At 52.0% G+C, this 27,668-nt stretch overlaps 2 protein-coding genes across 3 annotated transcripts in view; both read right to left on the bottom strand.

The window, feature by feature from the left end:
• Positions 1–525, bottom strand: part of WBP2NL (WBP2 N-terminal like) — a 32,067-nt gene extending 31,542 nt beyond the window's left edge. Inside the window, exon 1 of the mRNA XM_006174726.2 lies at positions 464–525. Coding sequence (XP_006174788.2) covers positions 464–525 — 62 coding nt within the window. The remainder of the gene's footprint in view (positions 1–463) is intronic.
• A 1,865-nt stretch (positions 526–2,390) lies between these two features.
• Positions 2,391–21,343, bottom strand: SEPTIN3 (septin 3). Of its 2 annotated transcripts, none has more exons than XM_006174693.2 (11): positions 21,128–21,343; positions 16,572–16,763; positions 13,897–14,025; positions 13,369–13,450; positions 11,587–11,724; positions 10,160–10,277; positions 9,167–9,262; positions 7,482–7,578; positions 6,197–6,248; positions 5,848–5,941; positions 2,391–3,697 (listed from the first exon to the last, which is right to left on the bottom strand). In XM_006174693.2, the coding sequence occupies exons 1-11, from the start codon at positions 21,135–21,137 to the stop codon at positions 3,632–3,634; spliced, it is 1,074 nt and encodes a 357-aa protein (XP_006174755.1). In that variant the 5' UTR covers positions 21,138–21,343; the 3' UTR covers positions 2,391–3,631. The 2 variants fall into 2 exon arrangements, with proteins under 2 accessions (XP_006174755.1, XP_006174754.1); XM_006174692.3 differs by having other exon boundaries at positions 7,482–7,581; positions 21,128–21,342.
• Positions 21,344–27,668: the final 6,325 nt, after the last annotated feature.

The following is a 27,668-nucleotide window of genomic DNA, read 5'->3' as shown; positions in this document are numbered from 1 at the left end:
TCATCTCCTCGGTTAGGAGGAAGAAGAAAGAGGGCTGTTTGAAGTTCTGCGGGTGAGGCTCCTCCCCACACACAGTTCGGGATCTTTCCAGAAAGACCTACACTCAAGCCTCTTCTACCTTCAGAAGCCCAGGACTTTGTTCCTGTCAGCCTACAAAGGTGGCGGGCTCACAACGGCAGCCCCACGCGACCCGGAAGGGCAGTACGACTCTCCACTCCCACCAGTGCACCTCCACCTTTCTTCTGAAGCGACACACGCCTGAAGCCCCGTACGCCCGCCGCCACCTTCGCATCCGGCGCACCCGCGAGGTGGCGCGTGCGCCCTAACGTCAGGGCGGAGCTAAGCGTGCAGCGCCCAGAAAAGGCGGGAAAGTCTCTGATTCGCTGAGAGTTCGAGAGCCGCCGGCTGTTCCCCTTGCGTCTCCTCCCTCCTGTGACAGCGTCCGGAGCTTCCCATCAGGCACCTTTCGCCAAAAGGGATGATGGCGGCATGGCGGTTCTCGGTGTGGCTCTGGTTCACTGCCATCCGGATCCAGACCCTCTCCTGCCGCCCCTCAGATGGGAAGGGGCGGGGTCTGTGCCAAGCGTTGGGCGGGGCTCTGAAGGGGAGGGCGGAGATTATGGCGCAAGGGCAGGGAGTGGGTGGGCGAGGCGGCTGGTCACGTGAGGGGCCGTGGTCAGAGGAGGAGGCGCAGTCGGTGTTCAGACAGCCCTGATGGGGAAGGGGAGCGGGTCCAGGGAATTGAGTCCAGTCCCCGAGCGCAGAGAGGTGAGTGAGGCGTGAGCATCCTCCTTACAGCCACTGGCTGTCCTGGCAACTGCGTGGTTGCCCCCACCTTATTGCCCCGCTGCCCGCGGGTATGGACTTGAACTGGTCCTGCTTAAAACGGGATTTTCCTGCCCTCTCCCTGGCATGGGTCAGGAAGCTGTTGTCCTTTGGAGAAAGGGTCCGGAATGATTCCTCAACGCTCTTAAGGCAAGCAGAACTTTCTTCAACCAGAGAAAGCCTGGAATCAGAGCCGATTTCTTTTGAGGTAGCATCCAGGAAAGGGTGCGTGAGCTGGGGCAAGAAGTCAAAAGAAGAATTCCGATCCTGATGGAGAGAGACTTTTGTCTCTGTCACTCATCATAACTGCCCTGCCTCCTCCAAAGGGTGATTGTGAGGATCGGGTGGGATGTATTATACCAGAATTTCTTTTAAGACTTAAGTGCTGTAATTATCCTTATTTCCTTTAAACTTCACAAATAGCACCAGAGGGCTTCAAACAAAAGGATGTTAACATCTTCTGGACTACCTACCGTATTTCATCAAATTTAAGATGTTGTCAGTTATAAAATGCACCATTTTCAAATGTGCTTCTAAGGGGAGAAAGTTGTCAAATCAATGGGACATGTCATTAGTTTTAAGATGTATCCTAATTTCAGAAATATATGTATCTTTAAAGTATAAGACTGTCATCAGAATGATGTGAAGCAGTAGAACAAGCATTGACACCTAAGCCCTGTCCTGCACTGGTAACTAAGTGTGCAGACTTGAGCAAGATGATTAGCTTTCTAGACTTGTTTCCATGTCTGTTTGAAGGAAGGATTAGAAGAACTCTTAGGTTTCTTTCATCCATGATATTTTGTTTGCTAAACTGCTCAGTCACTCAAATCTCATTTCTCTCCATCATGGCGTTGCTGCTCTAATTCCAGCCCTTACTTGAATGATTCCAAGAGCCTACTGACTTGTCTTCCTCCAGTCTTGATCCCCCAACCATACATCTGTACCTTGTGCTCACCCTACAGAATGTTAAGACCCCAAGCACATTTGTGTACAGTTGTTACATTCAAATTCAGCGAAATAATATACAGGTGAGAGTTGTGGTATTTGCTGCTATAGAAGACTGTGAACCTCAAAGAGAGGAAGGATTGGTTTAAGTCTGGAAAAGGCAAGAGATACTCTAGTGCTTTAAATTTAAATTCTAAACTCTTAAAATGTCTTCACTGCAAAGCAGGCAGGTCTCTAGGCAAGATGGGTCCACTCCTTTCATAGATTTGGTTTTTATACCTCCTGGAAAAACAAGGGGAAAGGCTAGGAAATTAACTGAATGAAAAAAATTTGTTTCTGTTGGAGGAGACAGACTATGCAGAGCACAGCTTCCCTTAAGGTCAAGTATGACAGCTCCATCATCCACTTTGGATTCAAAACTCCAGGGAATCATGACTGGGGTCCAACTTCATGCCAACTGAAGATGAGCTGACCTCACAAAATGTTTTCCATCTCTAATTCCTGTGTCCACTTCTTACGAAGATGGTCCCTGCCTCAGCCTCCACACATGGGTGAAATAATGTAATAGCTGATTTAGTCAAGGAATGAGGAGCACAAATAAGACACAGGCCAGACAGTTATTGTTCAAACAGCAATGTTTAGTTGTACAACACATAAAGTCTAGCAACATTTACACAACCAGTTTGAGTGTCTGTTGGCTTAGTTTCAATTGGGAAATTTAATCATGTCACCAAAAGGTTGGCTGGGACTGGTAACATTTAATGGGTCGTTCTTGCATCCCCTAGGCTTGGGCCTCTTGCTCCATCAGGACTTGGTTGTAGAGGAATGGCCCACAAGTCACCAGCCTTTGAACAAGTTGTGTCTAGGTGGAAATGGTGGGGCAGTGGGTAGGGAGTATTCCATAAAGACAGCATGTGGGGCAGTGGCAGCCGACATTCGCAAACATTCATGCATCTGATAGGGGGCTTTGCCCTCCATTGGGGATTTTCCACTAGCCTACAGTGACCAACTGTGGCCAGGCTAATTCATTACTCACATTAATGGGGTTGGGTTGGGGAATAGGATAGTCAGGGTAGGTGGGAAGAGATCCTTTTTATTGCTAAGTGGACAGAAGGGTGCTTTTCTTCTTCCTAGAGTTTACATTTTGTGAGTTTCTGGAGTTTTGTATGTGTGTTTAGTTCTTATTTAAAGTTTGAGGATAAGGAAGTCAACTCCAGACATGACTCTTCAGGAAAGCCACTCTTCCTAAGTGGCTCCGTTACAGGGTAGGGAGGGTGTGTGACTGCACTCTGGGCCAGTCACAAGTGGTGATTTTTTAAAAAGTGATCCTAGCCCTTGCTCCTCCACATCTGTAGTGACCCATCCTTATAAATAAGCTTAAAGCAATGAAGGGGACACCCTTGTCCCACATCGGGGCTCACACAGCTGACGTCAACAAATCTGACAAGCAGAAAAGTTGCTTTCTTGACCCTTGAAGGAAGCCAAGAGAAGATCATGCAGATGAATGGACAGGGAGCAATGTCATTTTCCTTGGAGATGGTTACAAGTAGCTGGCATGGATTTGCAAGGGCAGAAGAAGCTCTTGGTGAGTTCTTTTCACCCTACAGATGGGCTAGGACCGGCTGACACAGACGATGGAGGAGGGCAGTGCTGGCGAGAACTCCATTCCACTGGGAGGAGAGGGGCGGTTTGGATAAATGGAGGAAGCCACTGTCCTAAAGAGGCAGCTGGCCCCTCCCACCTGCTGGGGGCTGAGAGGGGCTGTGGTGGTGGGCTGGACATGCGCCACACTAAAAGGGCGTGGCCCTGCAGCAATAACAGCTGAGAGGAATGGAGGGAGAAGCGGTGCTTGAAATGGCCTTCATTCAGCAGTGGGGCAGGGGGTGGCTGGCACAGGTGGAAGGACAGTGCCCAGGAGGCCTTCTCCCTGCAGGGGGTTGAGAACGGTTGAGGGTGTGGAGACCAGCAGCTGGCAGCAGACATATAAAACAGCTTCTCCAGGGAGGATGAGATCATGGTTTCGGGGCACCAAGCATCACTCTCCTTCTCAGCCTCTCCAATGCCCACCACCCCACTCCTAGACCTTCCCTGCTAGGCCAAGGTGTCTAGTCCCATGTCTCCGTAAAAGCCAGGGATCAGGCTTTTGCTGAAATGTTACAACCTCTGGGCTCTAGCCCTGCCTCTGTTTTATCCTGACAGGTGCCTACCCTGGAATAACTTTGTGAATGAGGGAAGATGTGGGTTGGATTGGTAAGGAGCTTTCAAGAAAGATTGTGACCATAAGTTTCGGGCCGCTGGCAATCTGATCACCCACCTCTTTCTCCTGGTCCACTGAATCTTGGTCTTAAGTCTATTTGTTTTCCTAGCACCTGAGTGATAAGGGACTATAAATGCTGGGATTTGTAGAGGAGCAGTACAACACCTAGGGCTGGACCAGGAGATGGAACAGGAGGCTGTAAGAGGTTATTGTAAACTGTATCATTTGTTATTCCCTTGCCTAAGGCTAAATTGTTTTCCCAGCCCCAAATTTCAGCCACCTTACAGACTAAAGGAGAAAGAGTAACTTGTTTGTAAAACAACAGGGGAGATATATGCATTAATAAATACAGGGCTGAAGGGAAAGGCAAGAAAAGGCTACATGTATGATTGTGGGTATCACTAGGAAGGGGGATTGGGAAAAGCAGAGGAGAACAGACAGACAGACAAAAATGCCATTAGCTGCAATACAAGAGAGAGGATAGAGGTAAAGAGAGGTCAAGTATATACAAGAAGTGAGAAACAGAGAAGCCAGCTTTAAGGAGGAAGAATCCTGCTGGAGAGAAGGGAAGTGTGGCTTAACACTGTCTCTGAAGCCAACTACCAAGAAAGACAAATACTGTGTATTGTTCTTAATACTTCTTTAGATTCAGTTCTTCTAGAACTTAATGCCTTAAAAAAGGTTGTCTCACTTGACCAGCACATGTGCGTCTTTAACCAGATGCTGGGAACCACATAACTCACTGTGTCCTCCTCTGCTGGGTGGCCCACAAGCTCAGGGCCAATTTCAGTGCTCGACTGCAGAAACTTTCTTCCCCAAGCCTCTCTATAGATCTGATTTCTCCTGTAATCTCAGTTTGTACCATCCCGTGATTTCAGCTGTGATTTTATGTGACCTAAGGTCATTTTTGGAAGTAGACTGGGCATAAACCCTAAATATAAGAAAATGAAGCTAAAGTGGAGTAGTCTAAAAGGAAGTGAGAGAAGTCAGAGAGGAGCAGGATGACAGAAGGAAGGAAGGGAAGGCGAGGGGAAGAGAGACACGGGGAGCAGAGAGGAGTAAGGTGAAGAGAGTCCAGAAAGCAGTCTGCGACAGGGACAGGTGGTGGCTCTTGGACAGTGAATGTGACACAGACGGAAGGGTGGAGCTCTCTTCCCCACTTCTCGGCACTAATTCTTTCCACAGGAGCCCAGCTCTGGCCTACTTCTCTCCTCTTCCCTGGCCTTCCTTTTCCCAGAAAGTCCTACCCTTACCTCAGGCCACCCCAGGCTTACAGGGAGGGTTAGGTCCTCAACTCCTGCCCCCTCCCAGATCTAGCTCCACAGACTGTCCTTGGAGAATCTCTTCAGGCCCTGTTTGCAGGTGGGTTCAGAGACAAGAAGAGTTACCAGTGGCTCACCTGCTCCCATCATTTGTAAATGAAACCTCCCCCAGACCTCTTGAGTGAGGCACATGGCTTTGCTCTGGGACACAAGGAAAGGAGACAGATAATGGACAGCCATGGAGGAACCAAACTTACAAGGGACTTTCCAGGGAGGGAAGTGAAAATACCTCACCCCTGCGCACGCACACGCAAGCACTCTCTCACACATACACACACGTGCGTATACACGTGCGCACGCACGCGCACACACACACATACACACTGTAGACAAGATGCTCCACAAATACCAGACAGGCCTGAGGGACAGAGCAGAAAGGAAGAAGGTGGTTGGTGGTGGTTTGGGATGTGTGTGTGTGGAGAAGTGGGTATGTGTGATGATACAGAGAAAAAGTCGTCATGGGTTACTGTCGTGGCTTTCCTCTGTGTCCACGCTCACCGGAGGGAGGCCGCCATTGTCATTGAGGCGCTTGGCCCTGTAGGTCTCATAGTGGATGTTGTGTGTCACTTCCTTGAGGTCCTGGAGGTGGGTCCTGAAGGACACAGGGTGAGAAGAGAGAGAGATGTGATTAAGGGCGGGAGGAGGAAGAAGGGACCCATGTCTGGGGCCAATACATCACTTGGACCCAATGATACCTCTTCAGACCCATTTGCTTCAAGATGGGAGCTGGGACTGGAACAGAAAGCTCTGTCAGAGAGACCTGGAGACTGAGGAAGGGGAGCTGAACAGATGGCCTCCAGACCTCAAATAATTAAACCTGCCGTCTGACGGGAGGGGTGCATCTTACCTGATGACAAAGTCTCGAAGCAGGGCAAACTCACAGTGGTTGAGGTTTTCCACTGTGAACAAAGCAAAACAGGAGGTCATTTTACTAACGCAGCAACACCAGGAAGTGAACTTCTGTTCAGGTCACGGAGGTGTTCAGGAGAGAGCCACGGGACAGTTACTGCCACCCCTGCAGAGGTGTGCTCACCCTGACCTCCAGTACGCTGGATGCCATTCACTGAACAAGTATTTATTGAGCAGCTATGATGGCACAATACTGTTCTGCACTCTGAGGACTAATAGCTAAGAGGGACTATTAATTATATTTCCCACTTTAAAGAAAGGAAACTAGTACACAGAGAGTCTAAGAAACTTGCCCAAGTTCTAAGACACCATTCCTGTCTTTAAGAAGTTTATAACCTGACTGGAAGACAGGAACACAAATAGAAGATCATCGAGCCATCTTAAAAAAGTCTTATGCTACATGATAAATCTAATTCAACATCAATTGAGTGCCTACTATTTGCAAATCACTTGCCAAGGACTGCAGGAGCAGAGGAAGATTAAGCCCCCGGTCTCACAGTCTAATGGGTGGGACACATATTCTCATAAATAATTCCATTCAAGGCAGATAATAAGAAGCATTATTTATTTATTTTTTTAATCCCATCAAAGGGTCATAGAAAAATGAGAGACAGCACAATACAAAGGGATTATCTTGGTTTGGGAATCAGAATATCTGGGTCTAAAAATCCAAGTTTCACCACTAACATGTCATGTGATCTTGGGCAGGACACTTAAGCTGTCTGAGACTCAAGTGCCTCAGCACTGGTGTTCTGGGAACAGTCACACCTCCCTGGCTCCCTTCAGAGCATTAGCATGTTAAATGTGCTCACTAAAGCAATTCTTTGAGAACTTTCAGAATCATTATGACCTTCTCAAGGTCACATCCATCCCCAATAAGATGAAAATGGCAAAATCTGAACAACACTTCAGCAGTTTGTCAGATCGTGTCCCCTTTCATGTGAAACCCTTTCTCTGGTTGTCCAGTCCCTCTTAATCTCTCCATGTTCTGAACCCCTTTGACCCTCGAGCTAGCGCCTCCCGGGCAGGTGCTAAATCTGTCTTTTATTGCTTCCTGCCTGTGAGTCTCATCTTCTCAATTAGACTGTAAGCCCCTTTCAGCAGGGTCTGGCTGGCATTCACTTTATATCTTACATCCGAGGACTGTGCCTTGACCCACAGATGCTTAATAAATAAGCATAATTGACCAGCAGCCAGTTCTTCAAGAAGATGCATTGCATTACCTTCAATGATCCCCCAGGGGGTTTTTCTGCCGAGGACCCGCTTGCCATTCACTTGGTACTCCTTGTCACTTCCCACCACAGCGAAAGGCATGCTCTCCTGCTGACAAACCAGACACACGTGCATGTTATCCTCCCATCATCTGGGCCTCCAAGGGCATACGGTCCTGGGCCTCTGGACTTGAACTGCACATCTGTGACACTCACAGTGATCCCACTGATGGCAAGGACAAGGCTCTTGTCTCCTAAGAGGAGCACTGGACTGGGAGTCCAAAGTCCTGGGCCCAACCCTGACGGCACCCCTGCCTCACTGGTTAACCTCAGTAAGTCAGCTTTCCTTCACCTGGAGAATGCTTCATACTTAATGCACATAGTGCTTTAACAGGTGTGGTTTGATTCGGAACAACTCTGAGCTAGCTAGGATAGACCTCTTAAGTGACACCCACCCATCTGAAAGCCAAAGTAACCGAAGCTTCACGCTATCTCCCGCCCTGGCAGAGGCCCACACCTGCTGACCCCACTGCCGGAGCTCGAAGGCCGCTTTCTGATGTGTGTAGGCCCCTCTGCTCCACCAGGTGTCTGTCCCAAATCTATGTGCCTGTTGTGTATCTGTTATTGCAGTTGGATAAATTAACTGTTACATAAGCTGAGGACATATGAGTGGGGAGAGCTGTTTTTCTGACTATTAAGTTGAATGTTTCAGAAAGACTTGATAGAGTTGCTTTTGCATTAAGAGTGGACTTATCTTCAAAGAAGAAGGCTTGTCTCTCTATGAAAAGAGTTTATTGAATGTGATGTGTTTTATATTTTAACTTATTTGAAAAGATTGAAGATTTGTATGCTTCATTTTTTCAATGACTTCTTCACTTTAATTGACTTTCTCAATCAACTGACCAACTACCTGCCTCAGTTACATCAGGTAAGGGGCTTCTAGTAGGTTACCACGCCTGATGGGAAGGGAGACTCAAGACCAAAGCCGGTGAGTGATTTGTCCCAGGTTCCAGTGGTTAGTAGAAAAGCTCAGACTAGAACTCAGGATTCTGATGCAAAATCACAGAAGAGTAGACGCTTAGAATTGAGAGGGATCTTAGAAATCAAATAGGCCGATGGTTTCTAAGCCAGGTCCCATGAAGCCTTAAGATTCCCAGGAGATTTCCCAGGGACTGCTGAGAAGGTAGGGCTCTGTGCCCATGTTACTTAACCAAAACAGCTCTATTTTTACATTTTATATATTGGAGTTCTATCTGACATTTAATTTTTTAAAGGGTTCTTCTAGGGAGAAAAAAAAGCCACTCATCTAGTCTGAGCTCTGAATTTTGCAGAAGGGGAAACTAAGACAGAGCACTGATAAAGCATAGATACCTTGGAACCCAGCATGAAGCTTTTCCTGCATGTGCCCTTCCATCACCCCACACCCTGGTGCTACCTGCCCCTGGGGAGGAACAAGAGGCTTTTGTGTGGTCTGGGCATGGACGGGAGCACTGGCTTTCTGAGTGCAAGGTTCATAGTCCTGGCCAAGGCCCCGAGGTCTCATTCTCTCCCATGTCACTTCTGGTCTGAGTCAGGCAAGGTGAAGCAGGGAGCATGGAAAGGGAAAAGCAGGTGGAAAGATAGAAGTGGTACATGATATGGATTCCAGGGAGACCAAGATGGGCACTCATGTGATGAACAGAGTCCCAGGCACCTACCCGGATTTTGTCATTCTCAGTCTTGTCCTCCAAATCCTCATCAAATTCCTTCTGGGGGTAGAATTCAATGCCATTTACTTCAAGCTCCTTTCGAACCTAGAGGCAGGGAGGAGAAGCAAGGAAGCCAAGTGTCAGGATAATGGAAGAGAGGGCTATGTGTGTGTGCACTTGCATGTGCGAGTGTGTGTGCTGAAGTCAGAGGGATGAATGCAGTCTTTGATAATCCACAGTAATCTCTGAACTCTGAGGCCTTGGGCAGCAGGAGAATCCTGAATAAACAGAGTCCTAGTCATACAATTACCAAAGCCCACCCCAGCCTGAGATGAGGAAGAGTCTGGGGGTCTAGTTTGTTTACCTTAGGGTGTGTAAGATTTGGATTTAGACAAATAGTATGTAGAACTGCTATGTGCAGAGCAGATTCCACATTGACAGTGCTCATGCTGTAATTGTTATATTCCTGTTTTCAAGGAAGACAGGTGCACCCCCACCCCACCCCAAGACTCTCTGTTTGTCCTCTTTCAAAGATCAGCTTAAGTCTCACTTCCAGGAAGCCATCCAGTATCTTCAGTAATCTACTTGATTCTAAGTTTCTTAAAGGCAACAACTGTCTTACATTTCTGCATCTCCCCAGACCCACCTGCTGTGTGTCCAGCACAGGACAGAGCTTATGGAAGATACCAATAAGGATTAGTTATTCTAGTCCTTCAAGCAACCTAACAGTGAGGAGTGGTTCTTATGTTCATGGTGATTCATGTATTCAGTGGTCTTCACAGGTAGGTTTGGAGGGTGGGAAGAAGCCTGGTGCTACACTAACTTCTCTTCACCATTGGTCCCCAGACACCACTAGTCCAGCCTCTCTAACGGCAGAGTAGGAGCTGGGTGGGAAGTGGCGGTGGGGGATGGGGTAGATATAATGAACAATAGGAGAGGGCTTGCACCAGAGGAGGGGATGGCAAGGATGGGGACAGGAAAAGGAGGAGGGGGCCTTCTCACCCTTTGCTTGAATTCAGACTTCTCTTCCAGGGTCATGGTGTCAGCCTTAGCAATGACAGGGATGATGTTCACAACTTTGCTGAGGTGTTTCATGAACTCCAGATCAAGAGGTCGCAAGCTGGGGCCCAGAGAAGGTGGGGTGTCAGAGCCACCCTGCCCTCCCCCCAGCTCAGCCACTGCCACCACTCCAGGGGTACCCTTGGGACAGGAGGACTGGCTGGTAACTGGCCGGGGCCAAGAGGCTGCTCCCTTTCTTCTCTGACACACACCCACCCTCTAAATCTGCAGAACAGTCTCCACCCACACAGGGTCAAACACCTCCCTCTCTCTTTCTTGGTTCCCATGCAGATCCTGGCTTTCTTTAAGCCCCACTCAAACCATTCCTTCACCACATCTTTTCTGACCTGGGATTTCCTTCTGGGAACAGCCGTGGACTGTCATCCTTACTCATATGGCCTTGTCTCACAGTTATGTGTGTGTCTTACTCTGCCTTCGGGACAGCACTTTTTGATAGGCCTCCTCCCAGCCCCCAGTTAGTCCTGCAGGGGTCCAGCTGGGGCTTGGCCCCTCCCCCGTCTGAGGGCCCAGCTTCCTCTGGACTCTGGGCCCCTGTCCGGCTCTCATTCACAGTCCAGTGGATTCACTAAGTCAGACTGTCTGCTGGCTTGCTCTGACCTTGGGTCCAGGTTCTAGGGATACATAAAGTTAACCTTTTTGTTGAGTTCCTAAACTCCACCATCAAAAGCTTGCTGAGTACCTGGTTCTTCCAAAATTTGGGGCCTGCCTTGCTTGTGCCATTCTCTCAAGAACTGAACTCCAGCTGAAGCGCCAGGCTTAGTAATAAGTTATGAGACCTCCACAGCAGGAAGGCTGCCAGCCTGCCCTCCTGGGTCACTCTGTTCCCTGCCAGCACTCCCTACCATGCAGCCCTGCCTGACACTCACAGCCAGAGTTCTCACCACACCCCGCTGGATGCCAGCCTTCATCTCTAGACACCTGGCTCCGCATGCTGGGCTTGCCACCCTCCAAATGCCTACAGCTGGGTCCCACACCCACCCAAAACACCAGCCCCAATCCAGCAGACCCGTCTCTCCCCATTTCACCCTTCTTGCTGCCCCCTACTCCAGGCTTGTGCAAAATAGTTATCTATTGAATAAATGAGGAGCCCTCTGCTTACATATTCCAGCCTCTCTCTGCCCATACAGTCGTGCTATGGTGCCAGAACACCAATGGGCAGCATAGGGGCTGATGCTGGTCAGCTTCACTCTCCTGGCAAGAAATCTAGGGAATCACAGGGCCATGACTACATGGGGGCCCGTCTGGCCCTCCCCAGCTGAGTCTAGGTATTGGTTATCCACTATAGACTGGGTAGAGGAGATGCAAACCAGAGCCAGGCCCAGCAATGGGGGGGGGGCACTGGTACATACGAGTGTCCTGTTGGGGAGATGAAGTAGAGGCAGCAGTGGACACGAGTGTCAGGGATGCGTTTCTTCCTGGCGATGTTCACCTCCTCCTTCAGGAACTTCTCGTACTGTTCATTGATGTATTTCTCAATGGGCTCCCAGCTGGAGGGTGGGAAGAATGCAGATGGATGTCCCAGAAGGACAGGATGTGGGAGCTCATCTTAGGCATAGTCAGGTAGCAGTCCCCCACATTCGTCTCATTCCTGCCTCTCCTGGTAGGTCTAGGTCACCAGCCGACTATTCTCCCTCGGCCCCGCATGGATGGTTTTCCCTGTTAGCAAGGGCAGAACTTCCCGGGAACCTAGCCCTCTGACAGCTCATAGGAACACCTTACTCCAAAAGCAACACTCACTTTCCCCACACCCACTACTTATTAGCTGGGAAGCCCTGGGAAAGTCTCTGCCCCTCTCTGAGGCAGTTTTCTCATAAATGGAAAAACTAAAACAAAATGAAACAAAACAAAACAAAAGAGTAACAATAGGTACCTGGAGGGATTCATATAAGATTTTAGAAAGAACAGATATAGTACTTAATGTAACAACGACACATAGAAAGCACTCAATCATGGCAACGATTCATTGTTACCATTACTATTATTGTAACAATAACCTTTCTCTGTCAAGGAGCATGCACACAACCAGAGAAGGCAACCAGCCACTTTTCTAAGATCAACACAGCCAATTCCCAATTGTGTTGTTTGGTGGCCCTGTCTGTCTGTGGCAGACCCCACCTCCCTAACAGAGGCACAACTGTCTCCATCCCTGTCTAGGAGCAAACTCCTGCCTGGAACCTTCTGTAAAGCGGGGAATATCGCTTGCCATCCTCTTCTACGAGGATTAAGTCATTAGCCTCTGCAGTCACTGACCTATGATCCACCCTGAAAGGAATTCAGGACAAAGAGTAGGATAAAACTGTCTACGCTTTGGGAAAACACAGAAAATGGGCCCTTAAATAGTTATATTTTAGGGGAAAAAATTTTATGGACCCAAATTCTTACATCTTCCCCTATTTAGAAAAGCACTAAAGTCATTAACTGAGATATCTGTTCCTCATGACTAGCAGGAGCCTCTTACTGCGATGGATGCCTGACTGCATGTACCCCCAAGCCAAACTCACACAGATACTGGCCTCTCCCCTGCAGAACTTCACAGTGGTTCCTCAGAGGTACCCGAGAGACTTGTCTCCAAGGCTACAGTCCTCAGTAAGACAGTGAATAAAAGCCAACTCACAGATCTTACATTGTGCTTTTTTTCCCACAGTCTACACTCCCATCTACGTCTGGGCTGCGTATTGCACCTCTTCGTGGCTGGACATTGACTGCAGCTTTGCTCTGTGAATTCTCAGAGGCTCTCTCCTCAAGGAAACTCCCCTCTCTCCTGTTTTCCACCCAGGGTTACAACATCTGGCCCACAGGCCAAGCTCTCTGCCACAGCCCTCAGGTCAGCCTGGATCTGCACCCTAGTTCCCTGCGCTCTGTCTCTCCTGCCTACTGTGATAGATCCACTCCCATCTCCTTGCAGTCCCTCGGCTGACACTCCCTCCACGCTGTTTCCCTCCATCCCCACGCCTGGGCCCCATCCGGGCCTCTTCCCTTGCTCCTTACAAATGCCCTCCCACCCTTCAACAAGTCTCCCCAGTTAACCCCTCAGCATGGAGGGCGCAGATGGTTCTCAGCGAGAATCTGCAGTGCACTCAGTATCTGCCTCGTGGAGACATCAGGAGTGGAAATCTCACCCACAGACATACCAGTTTTCATTGTTGATCTGGTCTCCAAAGCCCGGAGTGTCGATGACAGTCAGCTTCATTTTGACCCCGCCTTCCTCTATCACTGGAGTGGGGAGCAGAAAAGGCAAAGGCACCAGGGGGGTCACTCCTCTAGCTGATGCCAGGTGCCCTGCTACCTGCCAGCAAGGGAGACCCAGGCTCCTTCCTTCTGCAGGACCAATTATTGGGAAAGTCGAGTTCAGGGTCTTCCTCACCTCACCACCTCTGTTCATGTTGTTCCCTGCACCGGGAATGCCCCCCTTACTCCTTCTGCCTGTCTAAATCCACCCATCCATCCAGCTCAAACCGCACTTCATTCCTTTCTAATTCCCTTGCCCCTTTTTCTGGACTTACAGTCCAAGGAGTTGGCTCCACAGGGTTTAGGGCTTAATTCTAGTCTGCCTTGAGGTTGCCTTTCATTTTTCTTAGTCCCCAGTAAGCCCCATCCTTTCCCTTTTCTGGCAGAGGTCCCTCTGAACAACGCCCACAGGGGCCCTGCCTGGTCCTCACCGTGCCCGATAGCTTTGATCTCCACTGTCTTGGGAATCTTCTCCTCCCGGTTCCAGCTGGAGGCCTTGCGGCTCACTTGGGATTTGAACAGGGTGTTGACCAGCGTCGACTTGCCCAGACCACTCTGACCTGCAGCAAAACAGGAGAAGGATGAGAAGGCAGGGAAGCTCCATGCCTACCTCTCGAGCTTAATATCTCTCCACTTAAAGAATTTTACAGCTGTGATCCAAGCCCTTGTCTGATCCCTCACCGGGGAGGGGAGGGGCAAGCAGGGAGAGCAGAAGGGTGGGAACGGTTTCCTATTTACTGGTGAAGGACCCAGGGAAACGTCAGGTGGATTCCACATTCTCTTTCTGGAGCCCCTGGACCATTGGGGAAGGGACAGCCTCTGCTTTTGTCTTGTACAGTGGTTTTCTGTTTTATTTTTGGTGCTGGGTTTTTTGTTTTTTTGTTTTTTTTTTTTTTGGGTGGGGGGGCTTGACTTAAGCTTTTAGTCTTTAATAATACTAAAAGTAAAGACAAAATTACTTTGCATCCTGACACTGCAGTTCTGCAGAAGATTTCATTCCAAGGAAGAGTTCCACAACCAAAAGACATTTGAAAACCACTGGTCTAAGCAGTGCTTCTCAGACTTCAATGTGCACAAGAATCACACCAGCAAGCCTTGCAGCTACTGAGTGGCGTCAGCATCACCTGGATGCTGGTAGGAAACGTGGGCTCCCAGGCCCCACCCCGGCCCTGTGAATCAGAATGTGCATTTTAACAGGACTTCAGACGAAGCATATGGACAGTAAAGTCTGAGAAGAGCTGGTCTAGAGCCTTCCTGTGGTACATTAGGAAAAGGGCCAGGCGAGGGGCTAGAGTCTAAGGTTCTAGACTCGGCTGTGCTTTTTCCCTGAATGCCTTGACTAGCCATATTCGTCCCTCTGGGCCTTAGTTTCTGTCTACTGGTAGGATGGTGGGGAGGGAGAGAATTGGATGAGACCAGGGATGACAAATAAGGTACATTTCTCATTCCAGCTGATCAACTGGCAGTAGCCACTTGTCTAACGTTTAAAAGGCTGTATCAGGGCTCAGTACTGAATATGTGCCATGACCGACCAGCAACGTGTGCCATGAGCGCTGCTGGGGGGAGGCGGCCCACCTGTCTTGTACTTGCCATTCTTGGTCTAAATGTTTTTCAAGGCCATTAAGTTCGTAATTATTCTTGAATGTCAAGTGCTGTGCTAGATCTGGAAGCAGAGTGGAGGACTGTGTTCAAGTGGAGAACATCATCCTTACCCTCAAGGAGCCATCTGGTGTGAGGGAGACCGAAACACAAGCAGATAATGACTATATGTTGTAATAATCACTACAGGAGAGATGACCGCAGGGTATTACAACAGTGCACCAAAGGGAATCTAATCCAGACTCTCTGGGATCAAGGAGGACTTCAGGGAGAAGCAACAACGAAGCTAAAACCTAAGAATGACTTCAAATGACCCATGAGGAGCTGGAAGGGGAGTTCTAGAGAGAGGGAGCAGCATATGCAAAGGCTCAGAGGTAGGAAAGGGTATGACAAGTCCAGGAGAACTGTTCCTTATAAATGAGGAGTAGAATGCTACATGGGAAGTGGCAGGAGATGAGTGGAGAGCTGGTACCTGGCAAGGCTAGGAATTTAAACCCTTAAACTTATTGAAAGATTTGTAAGTAGGATGGGTGACTTCATGAGTTCTGTAGATTGGAAAAATTATTTGGTCACCAGAGGACAATGTATTGAAGGAGAAAGGAGACAGAGACCCAGGACGGTCAGTGCCACTTAGAGTGTGGCCCATGGCCCAGGTGCCAGGGTCCATGAACCATGTACTACTGGTTCTTGAGAAGATAAGAAATTTGCACCAGAAAGTACATCAACTTATGTCATCAAGCACGCTGTTTAGTTTAGACGATGTTTTTTAGAGCAAGACTTTCCAGATGATTTATACTCAGGCCCAGTTCCTTATCTTTGAGCAGCACTGAGTCAGGTGGCCGCAGCAATCCAGGTGAGACACCCAGCTCAGCCTCGGTTGGTAGCAGTGGAGATGGAGAGAAATGGATGGACTTGAGAGATATTTATGAGGTAAAATGGACAGGACTTGTTGATTGAGTGGATTGGGGATAAAGGAGGAGGGAAGAAGGGTGATGCCCCCAGATCCCTGCTTCAGCAACCGAGAGAATGTCTCACTGAGATCAGGCAAAGGTCCCTCTCTGCTCTCACATTCTGTGACCCAGTGACACTACTTAGTGACCAATGTCCTGGAAATTCTCTCTAGGCTTTAAAGCACTACAAAAGATCAGAAAGAAGACCACTCTTCATCCGATCCTCTCCCCAGCCCTTGAAGATGGAGAAGGACAAGGATGATGCCCCCAGGCCACACACCTGAAGGTGCTCAATCTTGAGCATGGCTATAAGGCTGCCTGTGTACAGCCAGGTGGTGACAAGGCCAGGCTGACCATCTACCCACAGCCCCTGCCCTTGGGTCAGCCAGCCTCAAGGGGAGAAAGGGGTCAGGCCTTTGAGACCAGCACAGTGAAATCTTCCCTCCTTGAAAGAGCTCATTCTAGAGAAGCCAGGGCTGAGGTCATCCTGGAGGAAGAGACGGGATCCTCAGTGCTGCCCACCACCAGGCCCTCCAGGGACCCCACGACCTCCATACCGACGACCATGATGTTGAAGTCGAAACCAGTCTTCATGGTCTTCTTACGCATCTGCTCGATGATGGTGTCGATGCCAATGTAGCCCAGCAGGTTGGAGTTGATGCTGACGGGCTTCATGGGCACTGCCGGCTTAGGCCTGGGCTCAGGCACCAGCTCTGACATGGCTGCGTCCGTCCTGGTCTCTGGGAGCCCTGCAAAGCCAAGGTGGGAGGGGTGGACTGGAGGAAAGCAGACGTCACATGGAAGCCACAGTATTACTCCCTGGATATAGAATCATACAGAATTGCACCTGAAAGGGACCTTAGATGTCATCCAGGACGGGTCCCTCATTCCACACATGATGAGACTGAGGCCTGGAGGGGAAAGAACTTGCCTAAGAACACAGAGCAAGTCAGATACAAAATACGGACCAGTGCCCAGAAACCTGGGGCACTTTCAAATGTACCTCGCTGCTCCAAAGCACCACACCTGTGTCTTGAACCCAGGGGCTTCTCCATTTTGGCACTATTGACATTTTAGGACAGATAATTATTGTGGCAGTGGCCAGGGTCAGGGGAGAGCTGTTCTGCTCACTGTGGAATGTTTAGTGACCTCCTTTGTCTCTACTAGATACCAGTAGCAGCCCCCAGTTTAACAACCAAAAATATCTCCAGACAATGCCAAATGTCTCCTGGGGGCAACACCATCCTAGTTGAGAACCACTGATCTAGGAGATTGAAGGGTTATTCTGACCTAAGCCTCTGCCTCCCCAAATAAAGGGCAAAGACCTTTTATGATACTAGACCTAACATTCTATTAACTGTCACTGACTCAGTTGCTTTATCTTTTAGAAGCACATGGGGTTGCCTGTCTCTGCAAGTGAGCATCACCCCTGTCTCCCAGCCTCAGTGTCCCCTCTGTTCCATGAGCACTGCTGCAAAGTAGGGGTGTCTGTGCCCTGAGGAGCCCCAGACACCCTGCAAGCCTTAGTTTGGAATCTGATGTGGGATAAGTCTCCCCTTTTGACCAGTGGGGAGAGGATGAGACCCAAGAAGGGGCAGTCACTGGTACAGATGATACAGCATGTTCTTGGGATGGTGGGTGGCAGCAGAAAGGGGAGGTTGAGGTCACAGCCCTTCTCCAGTGGAGAAAGGCAAACATCCCTCAGGGCCTGGCAGATCACAAGTATATGCACATACAAAAGAAATCTGTGCATTTCCTGATCAGACCCCTGCCTACCAGGGTGGGTTTCAAGATACAGCAACTCCATTTCCCTACCCATAAAATGGGCATGTGTGGAAAGAGCCTGGCTCTGCTACTTGCCAGCTTTGTGGACTTGGGCGAACCCCCTCCCACTATGCGCCTTCCTCCTCTGCAAACTGGTTAGGATCGTGATGAAGGTTGGGGTAAGCGCTGCACATGAGATGGTGCCCAGAAGCACTGGCACAGCACCTCACTGTTCCGGACCCTCTTGTTCCTGCCCCTTTCAAGTTCACAGTTTGTCAGGAGGGGAAATGAAGCGGTGCATGTGAAAGCACTTGTTAAAGGGAGGTGCCCCGATGCTAATTACACAGCATAGTTACTGGACTCCATGCTCTCTGGACACCCCCTTCCAGCTTTGCCATTCTAGAACACTATGGTTCATGGTTACCGCCCTGCAGAGTCTCAGGCTTACAGGGAGGACTGATGGAGCAGCAGATGGGAAGGAGGGAGAGGGGACAGGAGCACCTCCCTCCCCCACCCCCAAACCCAGCCAGGAGTCTGTTCTCCTACCCCCACCACCTGGTCCTTCCATTGCTCCTGGCAAGACTCTCTCCCCCAATTGGAAACTGTTCTTTCCTTGTCACTCCCAGTCACAGCCGAATCTGACAAAGTCTCGGGACTTCCCCAGGGCCTGGCGTGGCTCCCTCCTGCTTCCCAGGAAGCTGTTGCCAGCCAGGCAGCTCCAGAAGGCAGCAAGATTGGCTCAGCCCTGCAGCAGCTGATTCTCAGCAGTCTGGCCTGCTCCTCCACACTCTGCACGTGGCTCCTGGGCCCCACTCAGCACACCTGCATTCGGGGCCAATGCCCCATTTTCCCTGCCCAGCTGCTCACACGGCTGGCCCTATTGATTTCCCTCATGCCTCTGCAGCTAGCCCATTTGGTCTTCACAACCTGTGTTGTGAGACAGATCCATCTGTGTGTATGTGTGTGTGGAGGGTGGGGGGTGTCTTACTTCATTTTACAGACCTAGAAATTGAGTCTTGTATTTATTCATAGGAGTTTTTATAGTTTTATAAAATGTGTGTCCTCATCGGGGCCTGCTCAGCCCTGGACTGTCAACTGCAGCAACCTCAAAGATCATTCCCAAAAGACAGACCAAGGTTGAGAAAAGGGGCCGGCCTACCCGATTCCCAGGCATCTTCCAGGGTCTCCGACAGGCCTGCTGCAGGTCTCGCACAGAAGCAGATCTCACTTTCTTTCTACCAACAAGCACTATTAGCGCCCATGTGCACACTACAGAGGGCTCCCGCTGGCAGGGCGCCCCTCCCAACCACATGGCAATTACATGCCAGTCACATGCTAACAACCACCCGTTAGCCACAAGTACTGCAAACCTGTGGGGGGTCACCGTGTCACAGCCTTTGCCAGAAGGCCCTTTGCCCCTCCAGTCCCCGGCTAACTCCTCCTCTTCTTTCACCACTCAGCCCAAGTGCCACTCCCCAGGGAAGCCTCTGCATCCCAGCCTGATGTGGATGCTTCTCCTCTCAGCTGCCTCGGCCCCCTGAGTACCTTTGTACTCTGCACATTCATTTGTTCATTCATTCACTCACTCCATCCCAGCCAGGCCATTCCATATGCTGTCAAATGGGAGCCCACTCCAGCCAAATCCTAGACTAAATGCCAAGGATACTTTTGGGCCCCAGACAAGGTCCTTGTCCCTAAGGGCCCAGTCTGGCAAGGGTGCCTAACCAGCACACAAAGACCCTCAGGGCACAGAACGAATGCTGTTCTGGAGTTGAATTCTGTAGCTCCATCCTCCGCCCCTACAGCTCCCCTGGTCCCAGCAGCTGGGCCATCTTTGACTCCTGGCTGGGTGACCCCTGTAAGCCTCAGTGTTGTCCTCAGGAAAACAGGGATCATATGTACCTTTCCAGGATGCTATGAAGCTTATACAAAAAAAAAAAAAAAAAAAAAAAAGCATGGACACAAATTACCTGGCACTGAACATAGGCCAGTTGCCACCCTGCTTCAGGGCAGGGGCCATGTCTTACTGATTTCTGTGCCCCAATGCACCTAGTATAACGAGATACTCAGCAATGAATGAATGAATGAATGAATGAATGATGAATGAATGAATGCAAGCCTCACTTGGAGGCGCTGTTACTTCAGAACCAACACCTTTCTCCTCCCTCAGATGCTGTTCCCTTGGCAGAGCAGCTGACCTCCATCTGGCAAATGGCTCTTGTGTAGGCCACAGTCAAGGGAGTAGACTGTTATAAGACCTTCTCCTTCCCCTGCAACAGGGACTGGAGGGGAGTTCTCCAAGAGTGGGGAAGAACTCAGGATGGGGTCATAGCAGGATGTAACTTAAATATGCCATCCTGCCTAGATGGTTCTTGGGGCCCCTCCTAAGCTCCCAGCTCTTCCAGGGCCCCTGGAGAGGAAGAGATCTGTCTGCAGCACCTCCTGCCAGGAGCCACCTGCCCCATCAGTGCTCCAGGGAGAGGCACTGTCCACCTGACTCAGCTCTGGCTGAGCCCCCACAGAAACACCACCCCCATCCCCTTGCCAAGGAAGGACCCTGGTGCTTTCTTTTACAGGCAAATGAATGGCTTTGTCTTTGTCTGGCCCAGGGACCCCACCCCTCTGTTGGGAAGGTGGCAGAAGGGAGAAGGGATCTTTCCAGACTAGCACCTGCCTCCTCGGCTTAGTAGGGGTCCAGGGGGTGGGGAAGCTCCTCCTTCCGGAGCTGGAGCTGGAGATCTACCCCAGCCCCCAGTCCTCAGCAGCCTTCAAGACCCCACCCCCACCCACAGAGGCAATTCCCAGTCCACCCCAGCTCCAGCCACCCCCTCCTTGTCAGAAAAAGAATCACAAAAGATATCTTAGTACTTTCCCATTCAGAGGAGCAAAGGGCCTAGGATACCCGCTTCCTCCATCCCAGTTCTCTGGAGGCCAACAAGTTCCCTTGGAGACCACCAGCTGGTGCCTGTCTCAGTGTGCGCCTGTGTGTGGGGGAAGGGGTCTATATGTCAGCGCACAGGTCTCATCTGGCTGTAGGTGGCCCTGATACCTGTGCGTGGTGTGCATGTGTGTGCATGTCTTGGTGTGCTTCAGCGTGGGGCTTTCTGTGCGCATCTGGGTGCCTACTGTGTGTTCGTGGGTCTCAATCTCCCCGCGTTTCCGTACGTGCATTTCTCCCGGCATGTATATCTTGGGGTGTGTGCCACCGTGTGTGCGTGTGTCCGTGCATATGTCACCGCGCGTGGGCTCCTCGGCTCATCAACCCTCCCCCTGGTAGCATCTCCAGCCGGGTTTTAGGGGGCCGCAGCCTCCTCCCAGTGGGCGCGGGTGGTCGGGCTGGTCGCCTTACCTTTGGACATGAATCCTCCTTTGTCTCTTTTCCTCCGGGAAGATGCTCAGGACGCGGGGCTGCAAGGCTACGCGGGGCGCGGGCTCCTCCTGGGCCGAGCAGCCCCTGCAGCCGGGCCTCGCCCCTCCGCGCTCTCCGCCCACCCGCCCGGCCCGCGGCCCGGCCGCGCCGCCCCTGCGCCCCTGCCCCGCGCCGCCGTGCCCGCCCCGGACCTCGACTCGGCTTGCTCCGCGCAGCGCTGCCCCTGCCCGCACGCACCGATGCCGCCGCCGCCGCCGCCGCTGCCACCCGCACCACGTGACCCACCGCGGGCCCCTCCCCCTCCCACAGCGCCCGCGCCCGCATCCGCTCCCCGCCCGCCCGCACGCGGGAGCGGGCACCCGGCGCGGGCTGCGGGCCGTCGGGGAGGCGCGCGGGGGCGCTGTGCCTGCAGGCTCGAGATGCCGGGTCGGGGAAGGGGCCCGCATCCCAGCCCCGGTCCCTCCGCCTCGATCCTGCTCTCGGCCTTTTACCCTCTAGGCTGGGGCGGGTTTGGGCAGGGCAGGGGGCGCAGGGGACCGGTGGCAGCAGCGGGAGGCGGTTCGCGCGCGTGTCATGCGTTGGTTGGTATGTTGGGCTGGTTCGGTGCGGTTCTGCCCAGATGCGGGTGCCTGCAGAACCCTGATTCAAGAGCCTGGGTTACAGGCCTGGCTCTGGAATGATGAGCCCTATGACCTTGAGCTGGTCAGGAACTTTCCTGAGCCTCAGTTTACCCATCAGAAAAACATTAATAGATAGCATATTGACAGGCCTTGCGGGGACAAGAATGAGGATCATCGTCCCTGTTCTCAAAGAGCTCTGAGTCTGGTGGGGTAAGACAGAAATCTGGACTGTCCTGATGCCGGGGATGGGGTATGCACAGGATACTGTGGGTGCAGGGAGGTGGGCACCCTGGGGATGAGGGATTTTGGAGGATTTCTTGGAGAGGATGAGGGCCAAGATGGAAAGGCAAATGGAGGTGGGAGGGAGGAAGGAAAGGCATTCTATGGTGAGGAGGCAGTGGAGCTGAGGAGACCCAGAGGTAAGAGCTGCATACTTGCTGGGGACAAGCTCCTGGGTGCAACAAAGCAGGGAAAATTCCAGACAGGGATATAGAGCTAAGAGGCTGGAAAAGCCCAAAGCTTTGGAAGCCAGGCTAAGGATCTGACTTTAAAGGAAGATAACGGTGAGTCACCAACAGCTGTTAAACAGAAAGTGCTGCGGTGGACTACGTGAGTCTCTGTGGCAGCTGTGGGGACAAGAGGGGGGCCTCCCAGGTCAGAGTAATGGAGAAGAGGGGACAGGCAGCCAAGTTTTGAGGAGGTTGGTCAACAGAGTTGGAATCAGACTGAATGGGGTGAAGGAGAGAGGCAGATGAGGAAGAGGAATATAGCCAGGTTTCTAGTATGGCAGTGACTGCAGCTGAGGAAGTGAGATCAGGAAGGGCAGGAGTCAGGAAGAAAAGGGCTGCCTCTGGACATGCCCGGGAGCTGTGTGGTAGAGGGGTGCAGCAGGCCACTGGCTGCCCACATCTGCATTTCAGGAGAGAGGGCTGGGCTGACGATGCAAAGAGAGCTGAGGTTCCAGAGTGAGGAGCGAAGACCAGAGCCTGGGTGAGCTCCTCCAGACTGAGTGTGCAGAGTGCAGTGAGAAGGAGTCTTACAACCCCGAACCCCAATTAAGCCACTGGACTGGATGCTTTCCAAGCATCTGCCAGGCCTGGAATCTCTGAGCCTTTGAAATCTTGGGAATGAGACTGCCCAAAGGAAAATTCCATGATCTGGGTTCCCATTAGTTTCCTGTCACCAACCAGCTGTGTGACTTTAGGCACGTCACAGCCCCTCTAAGACCAAATGAACTTCTAGCTCTCGTGTTGACCTATTCATAGTTCCATGTAGGATAACTTCCATACATACAAGTCTCCAACTCACCTTCCAGGACTTAAGGGCTGGGGGTAGGGGACCAAGAAAGAATTCCAGGTGAGGTACCTTTTAAGCAACAAGTATCTTCCTGAAAGGCTGAATGTGAATGATTTAGAAGGTCTCAGGTGAGATCACTCTTCACATCTAGAGGACCCAGGCAGTGTCGACTGGTAGATAAACCACCACTTATCGAAGTGCTTGTCTGTATTTTCATATAGGTGGTTTGCTTTTAAAGCTGGGTTCACCTATAGATCACCCGATTATTTCAGCTCTTGGAATCATGGAAGATGCTAATGGACTGACTCAGCATAATTGCTCTCCCACAAGTGACCTCCCGAAACTTTCCTTCTGATGGCTTCCCTCAACCTGATCTCTGACTAGTACATTGGGACCCAGCTCTGTGCATCCTCTGTGTTTTGCCCCTCAACCCTGCTCCCTTTTCCCCCAGCTCATTCAACTCTGACCTAAAGTCCCCCTTCCCTTTCTGGATCTACTCAAGCATAATCCAACTCCAGGCCCACACACCCCTGCCCTCCTCAGCAGTGCGGTGTATCCCCAGCCCAGCTCTTTGCACTTACCTTTGGTTTCTCTGGCCAGGTCCAGAGTGGTGGGCTCTGTGCCCCCATCTGTGGCAGCATCAGCTGCAGCACGGTCCAGAGCTGGGTCTACACTTCTGTTTGGCCCTGATGGGTAGTTGGCAATGTCTGATGTAGTCATGTTAATGACACTGTCCAGTGTGGTCTCCCCAGGGGCTGGGTCTGGGGTGACTGGCACAACTGAACCCATGGCTGTGCCCAGCCTGCTTGTGTCCAAAGCAAGAGAATCCGTAGTTATGTCCAGCTTGACTGCATTTTCTCTAGCCAGTGCCATGGCTGTGTCCGGCCTCGCTGTGCCCAGCTTGACTGGGTCTGGTGCTACCCATTCCATGGCTGTGCACTCTGCAGTTGAATCTGGCTTGGCTGTGCCTGCTGTAGCCAAGTCCATGGCTGTGCCCAGTTTGGTATCCAGATCAGGGAGCTCGGTGCCTGTGTCCAGTTCGGATGTATTTGGTGTAGCCAAGTTGACAGCCAAGCCAGGTCTATTGGTGGCCATTGTGGCTGAATGTCTGACTGTGCCTGGCCTCATTGTGCCCAGAGTAGTCAAATCTATGGCCATCGCAGGCCCCACAATAGGGGTAGCCCTTTGGAGATGCAGCCGGGGTCTCGGAATACCCCTGGATCGGGGCTTGCCTCTTCCTGGAGAAGCTCTGGTGGGCACATGGGCAGACACTGGGACAGGTTGCCTCTGACCCACTGAGCCTGGCCCTGCAGGACCTGGTGGATTATGAGCTAACCGGGATTGGAAAGGTAGGGTCAGGTATGAACCCACCAGGGGCTTCTCCACTATGGGCATCCTGCTAGGTTTGGCCAGACCTGGGTTACCTGGGCCTTCAGAGTGGACCCTGCCCCCTGGCGCTAGGGTCACAGATGGTAAGCCTGGAGCAGGCAGCCTCCCTCCTCCATGGGTGCCAGCCTCCCTGCCTGGGGTGGACAGTTCTTTCCAGCAAGAAGGTAGGGGGCCCAGGGGCCATGCCTGGCTGTGCTGGTGGAGTGTTAAGGAGATGGAGCTGAGCTTTCTGGGCACAGGGCTCTTGCCTGTCTCCTGTGGGGGCACACTCCGGGCCCTGACTCCAAGAACCGGTCGGCTGGAAGCCTGTGGGATGTGGCTTTGGGGAAAGGCATCCAAATGGATGGTCTTCCTGAGAACAGGGATGAGAGGCGATACCCCTCCAGGGAGCTTTGAGGGGCGGGCAGGGCGCCCCAGGAGGTGGCTGTGGGAGGAGGAGGTTCCGGGGCCTGGGGCTCCATGAGGCTGCATCTCAAAGTCGTTGTCCATCCAGGTCTTCTGTTTTCCCCTGATCAACAGAGAAAAGGGGCCAAGCAAGGGTGAGGTGCTGGGTCCTGGAGGTGGCAGCCTTCCCCTCCTGACTAGCAGTTAGCCCCGCCTCTGAAGGGGCCTGGTTTGGGGGACTGCCACGTCCTCAGTGGAGGACACGTCCCTTCCTACAGCCCTCCTACGGCTCCTGCCTGCTCTGTGCTACACACCTCACACGCGTGGGCCTTCTCACACACACCCCTACCTAGACACCAGGTGAATGCAGGAGAATGTTCCCAAATTGGGTGGCATCCAATGAGCAGGCTGCCCCCAGCAAGAGGAAACTCGGGGGTGGGGCTACCTCTCCCTTTGCCTGGGCCTGAGTGTGGCCCCTCTCTCCATGGACAGCTCCGTGGGGGTCATCTATACATGTTCAGGGACCCCAGTGGAGGGCAGTGGTTATTGGAAGCCTGTCTGCCTCTTCCAGAAGGGGTCAGAGGTTCCCACCCACAGCAGCCAAAATAGGAGTTCAGGCATCCAGGTAGGAGGCCGGGAGACGACCAGTTTGACTTCAGAAGGGGTCTGCACCTGGGCCTCCTGCAGGGAACCAAGAAAAAGCCCTGGGCTGGCCTGCTGTTGGAGCCAAAATCAGCACCGAAGTTAGAAGTGAAGAGAGCCCTAGACAAGGGGAGGTTTGGGAACTGGAGAAGGAACGAGCACTTGCAGGAGGAGATTTGTCTAGTGAGTGAGCCACAATCCCTGCCCTGGAGGAACCTGCCACCCCAGGGTGCCAGGCAGTGAGCAGGCAGAGCTACAGGGGAGGTGAGTCTTGTGAGAGAAGCATTAGCTCAGTCTTGGGGTTAAAGTAGGGAGGCTAGGCCTGGGGCTGGGGAAATTCACACAGAAGGCCCGAAGGTGAGGAAGTGGGGCATCTTTCTGAAAATCCACTGTGGGGCTCCCAGGCTATATCTGGGGGGAGAGGGGACACAAGGCTACAGGTGCGCTGGGGCCCAGGCCAGGCCACAGCAATGCTCAGGCCCTGGAAGATGACCTGGTCAGATCTGCAGGTGGCCACTCAGGGCAGTGTGACAGAGAGATCAGAGGGGAACAGAAGTGGAGGCAAGGGGGGCTACTAGGACGCTGTTGAAACACTCTGTGGGCTGGGGGTGGGGCTGGAGAAGGACACATAGACAGCAGAGGGAGCAGTAGGACAGCCTGGACATGGGGATTCAGTGTTGGGGGCAGGGGTGTCAAGGACTCTGGCTGGTGGTCTGTAGAGATGAGGCTTTCCCCGATGGGGGCTCCAGAGCTCCCAGATGCCCAGGTGCACACTCTGGGCTCCGTATAATTCACCCTCTGGAACAAAGTTGTTTCTGCTGCTTTCAACACAGCAAGCCGGGACATGATGCTTGGGGAGGCCAGGCCAGGGCTGGCAGCAGGGGCTCATTCTAGGTCCCTAAAGTCTGGAGCAAGGATAGGGAAGGTGGGACACTGGAGGGGTCTTCATCATCCCTCCCAGTGCCCCAGCCCCTCATCCCTCTCCAGTCATGCATTTGTACGCAAGGCTGCCCTGGCCTCCATCATGTCCCCGTTTGGCATATCCCTGCAACCCTGCTTTCAGGCTCTTACTCACAACCACACATACCTGGGCACTCGTGTGTTTACCCTGCACTCAACCACTAACATCCACCCTCAGTGTACGCACACACAGAGCAGGCCAGAGACAGAATTTCTGAGATCTGTCTGTTCTAACACCACCAGATCCCCATCCCCTCACTGAGCCTCCAGCCCTATCAATCACTTGGTCCTGTCCTCCCCTCACCCGCAAATACCCACCTACCTTTATCAGAGAACAAGAAACGTCTGCTGGTCCTCAGTCTGGGAAGCTGACTCTAGTGCAGGGCCCTCACCTCCTCTGCATCCAGATTCTGGTCATAGTGACCAGCTCAGGAGCTTCACCCCTCTGGTCCCCTCAGGGGCTTTCACTCAGTCTCCAGGCTACAGTCCCAGGCCAAGGGCCCAGCAGTCTCCTGACTTGTCGCACCAGCTACATCCACAGCTGTGCTGGGCTGTAGGGTAGGGAGGGGCTGGTTTCTCAGCAGTGGGCGTCAGTGAATGGCTGCTGTGAGCCTCTGGAATCCCAAAGGGCCATGGGAGGCTCATGATGGCCAGGCTCAAGGCCACCTGGGAGGTGGTGCCCTGCTGCCTGCCCTCCTCACATCTGCTCTGTGTCCCACAGACTCTGACCGTGGAGAGATGTCTGCAGTAAGAATAGGGATACTGCAAATATGGCCACACTGCAGCGGTCCCAGAGCCAGCCTCACTTCTGCTCTTCCTCTGCATTGCCCCACACCCTGTTTTGTTCTGTGACCCTCAGACTGTTTTGCCCACCCGTGTAAGGTCTTTCCTCGAGCAAGCTGGGGTTCCTGCAGGCCAAGGCAGGGCTCTCCTGAGCCTGTGCTCACTCCACCTGGACTCAGTACCAAGGCCCTGAGCATGCAAAGATGACCCTCCCCTGGGCTTGAGGGCACCCACAAGACCACCCAGCCTGGCTCTGGCATTGCGGGCCATCAGCAGACCCTAGCCCTTGGGCTGGGCTGGGCACCCTCCTCTGCCTCTATCATAGCAATAGTAATAATGAAGATGGTATTAATAATAGCTACCATTTAGTGAGCACTTACTATGTGCCAGGCACTAGTTAGGGCTGGGAAGGAGCTCACAGTCTGCTCAGGAAGATGGGTATGTAA

The sequence above is a fragment of the Camelus ferus genome, chromosome 12 (genome assembly GCF_009834535.1).
Source record: "Camelus ferus isolate YT-003-E chromosome 12, BCGSAC_Cfer_1.0, whole genome shotgun sequence".
NCBI lineage: Eukaryota > Metazoa > Chordata > Mammalia > Artiodactyla > Camelidae > Camelus > Camelus ferus.
Note: the sequence above shows the minus strand (reverse complement) of the source record. Positions and strands in the feature narration are given on the sequence as shown.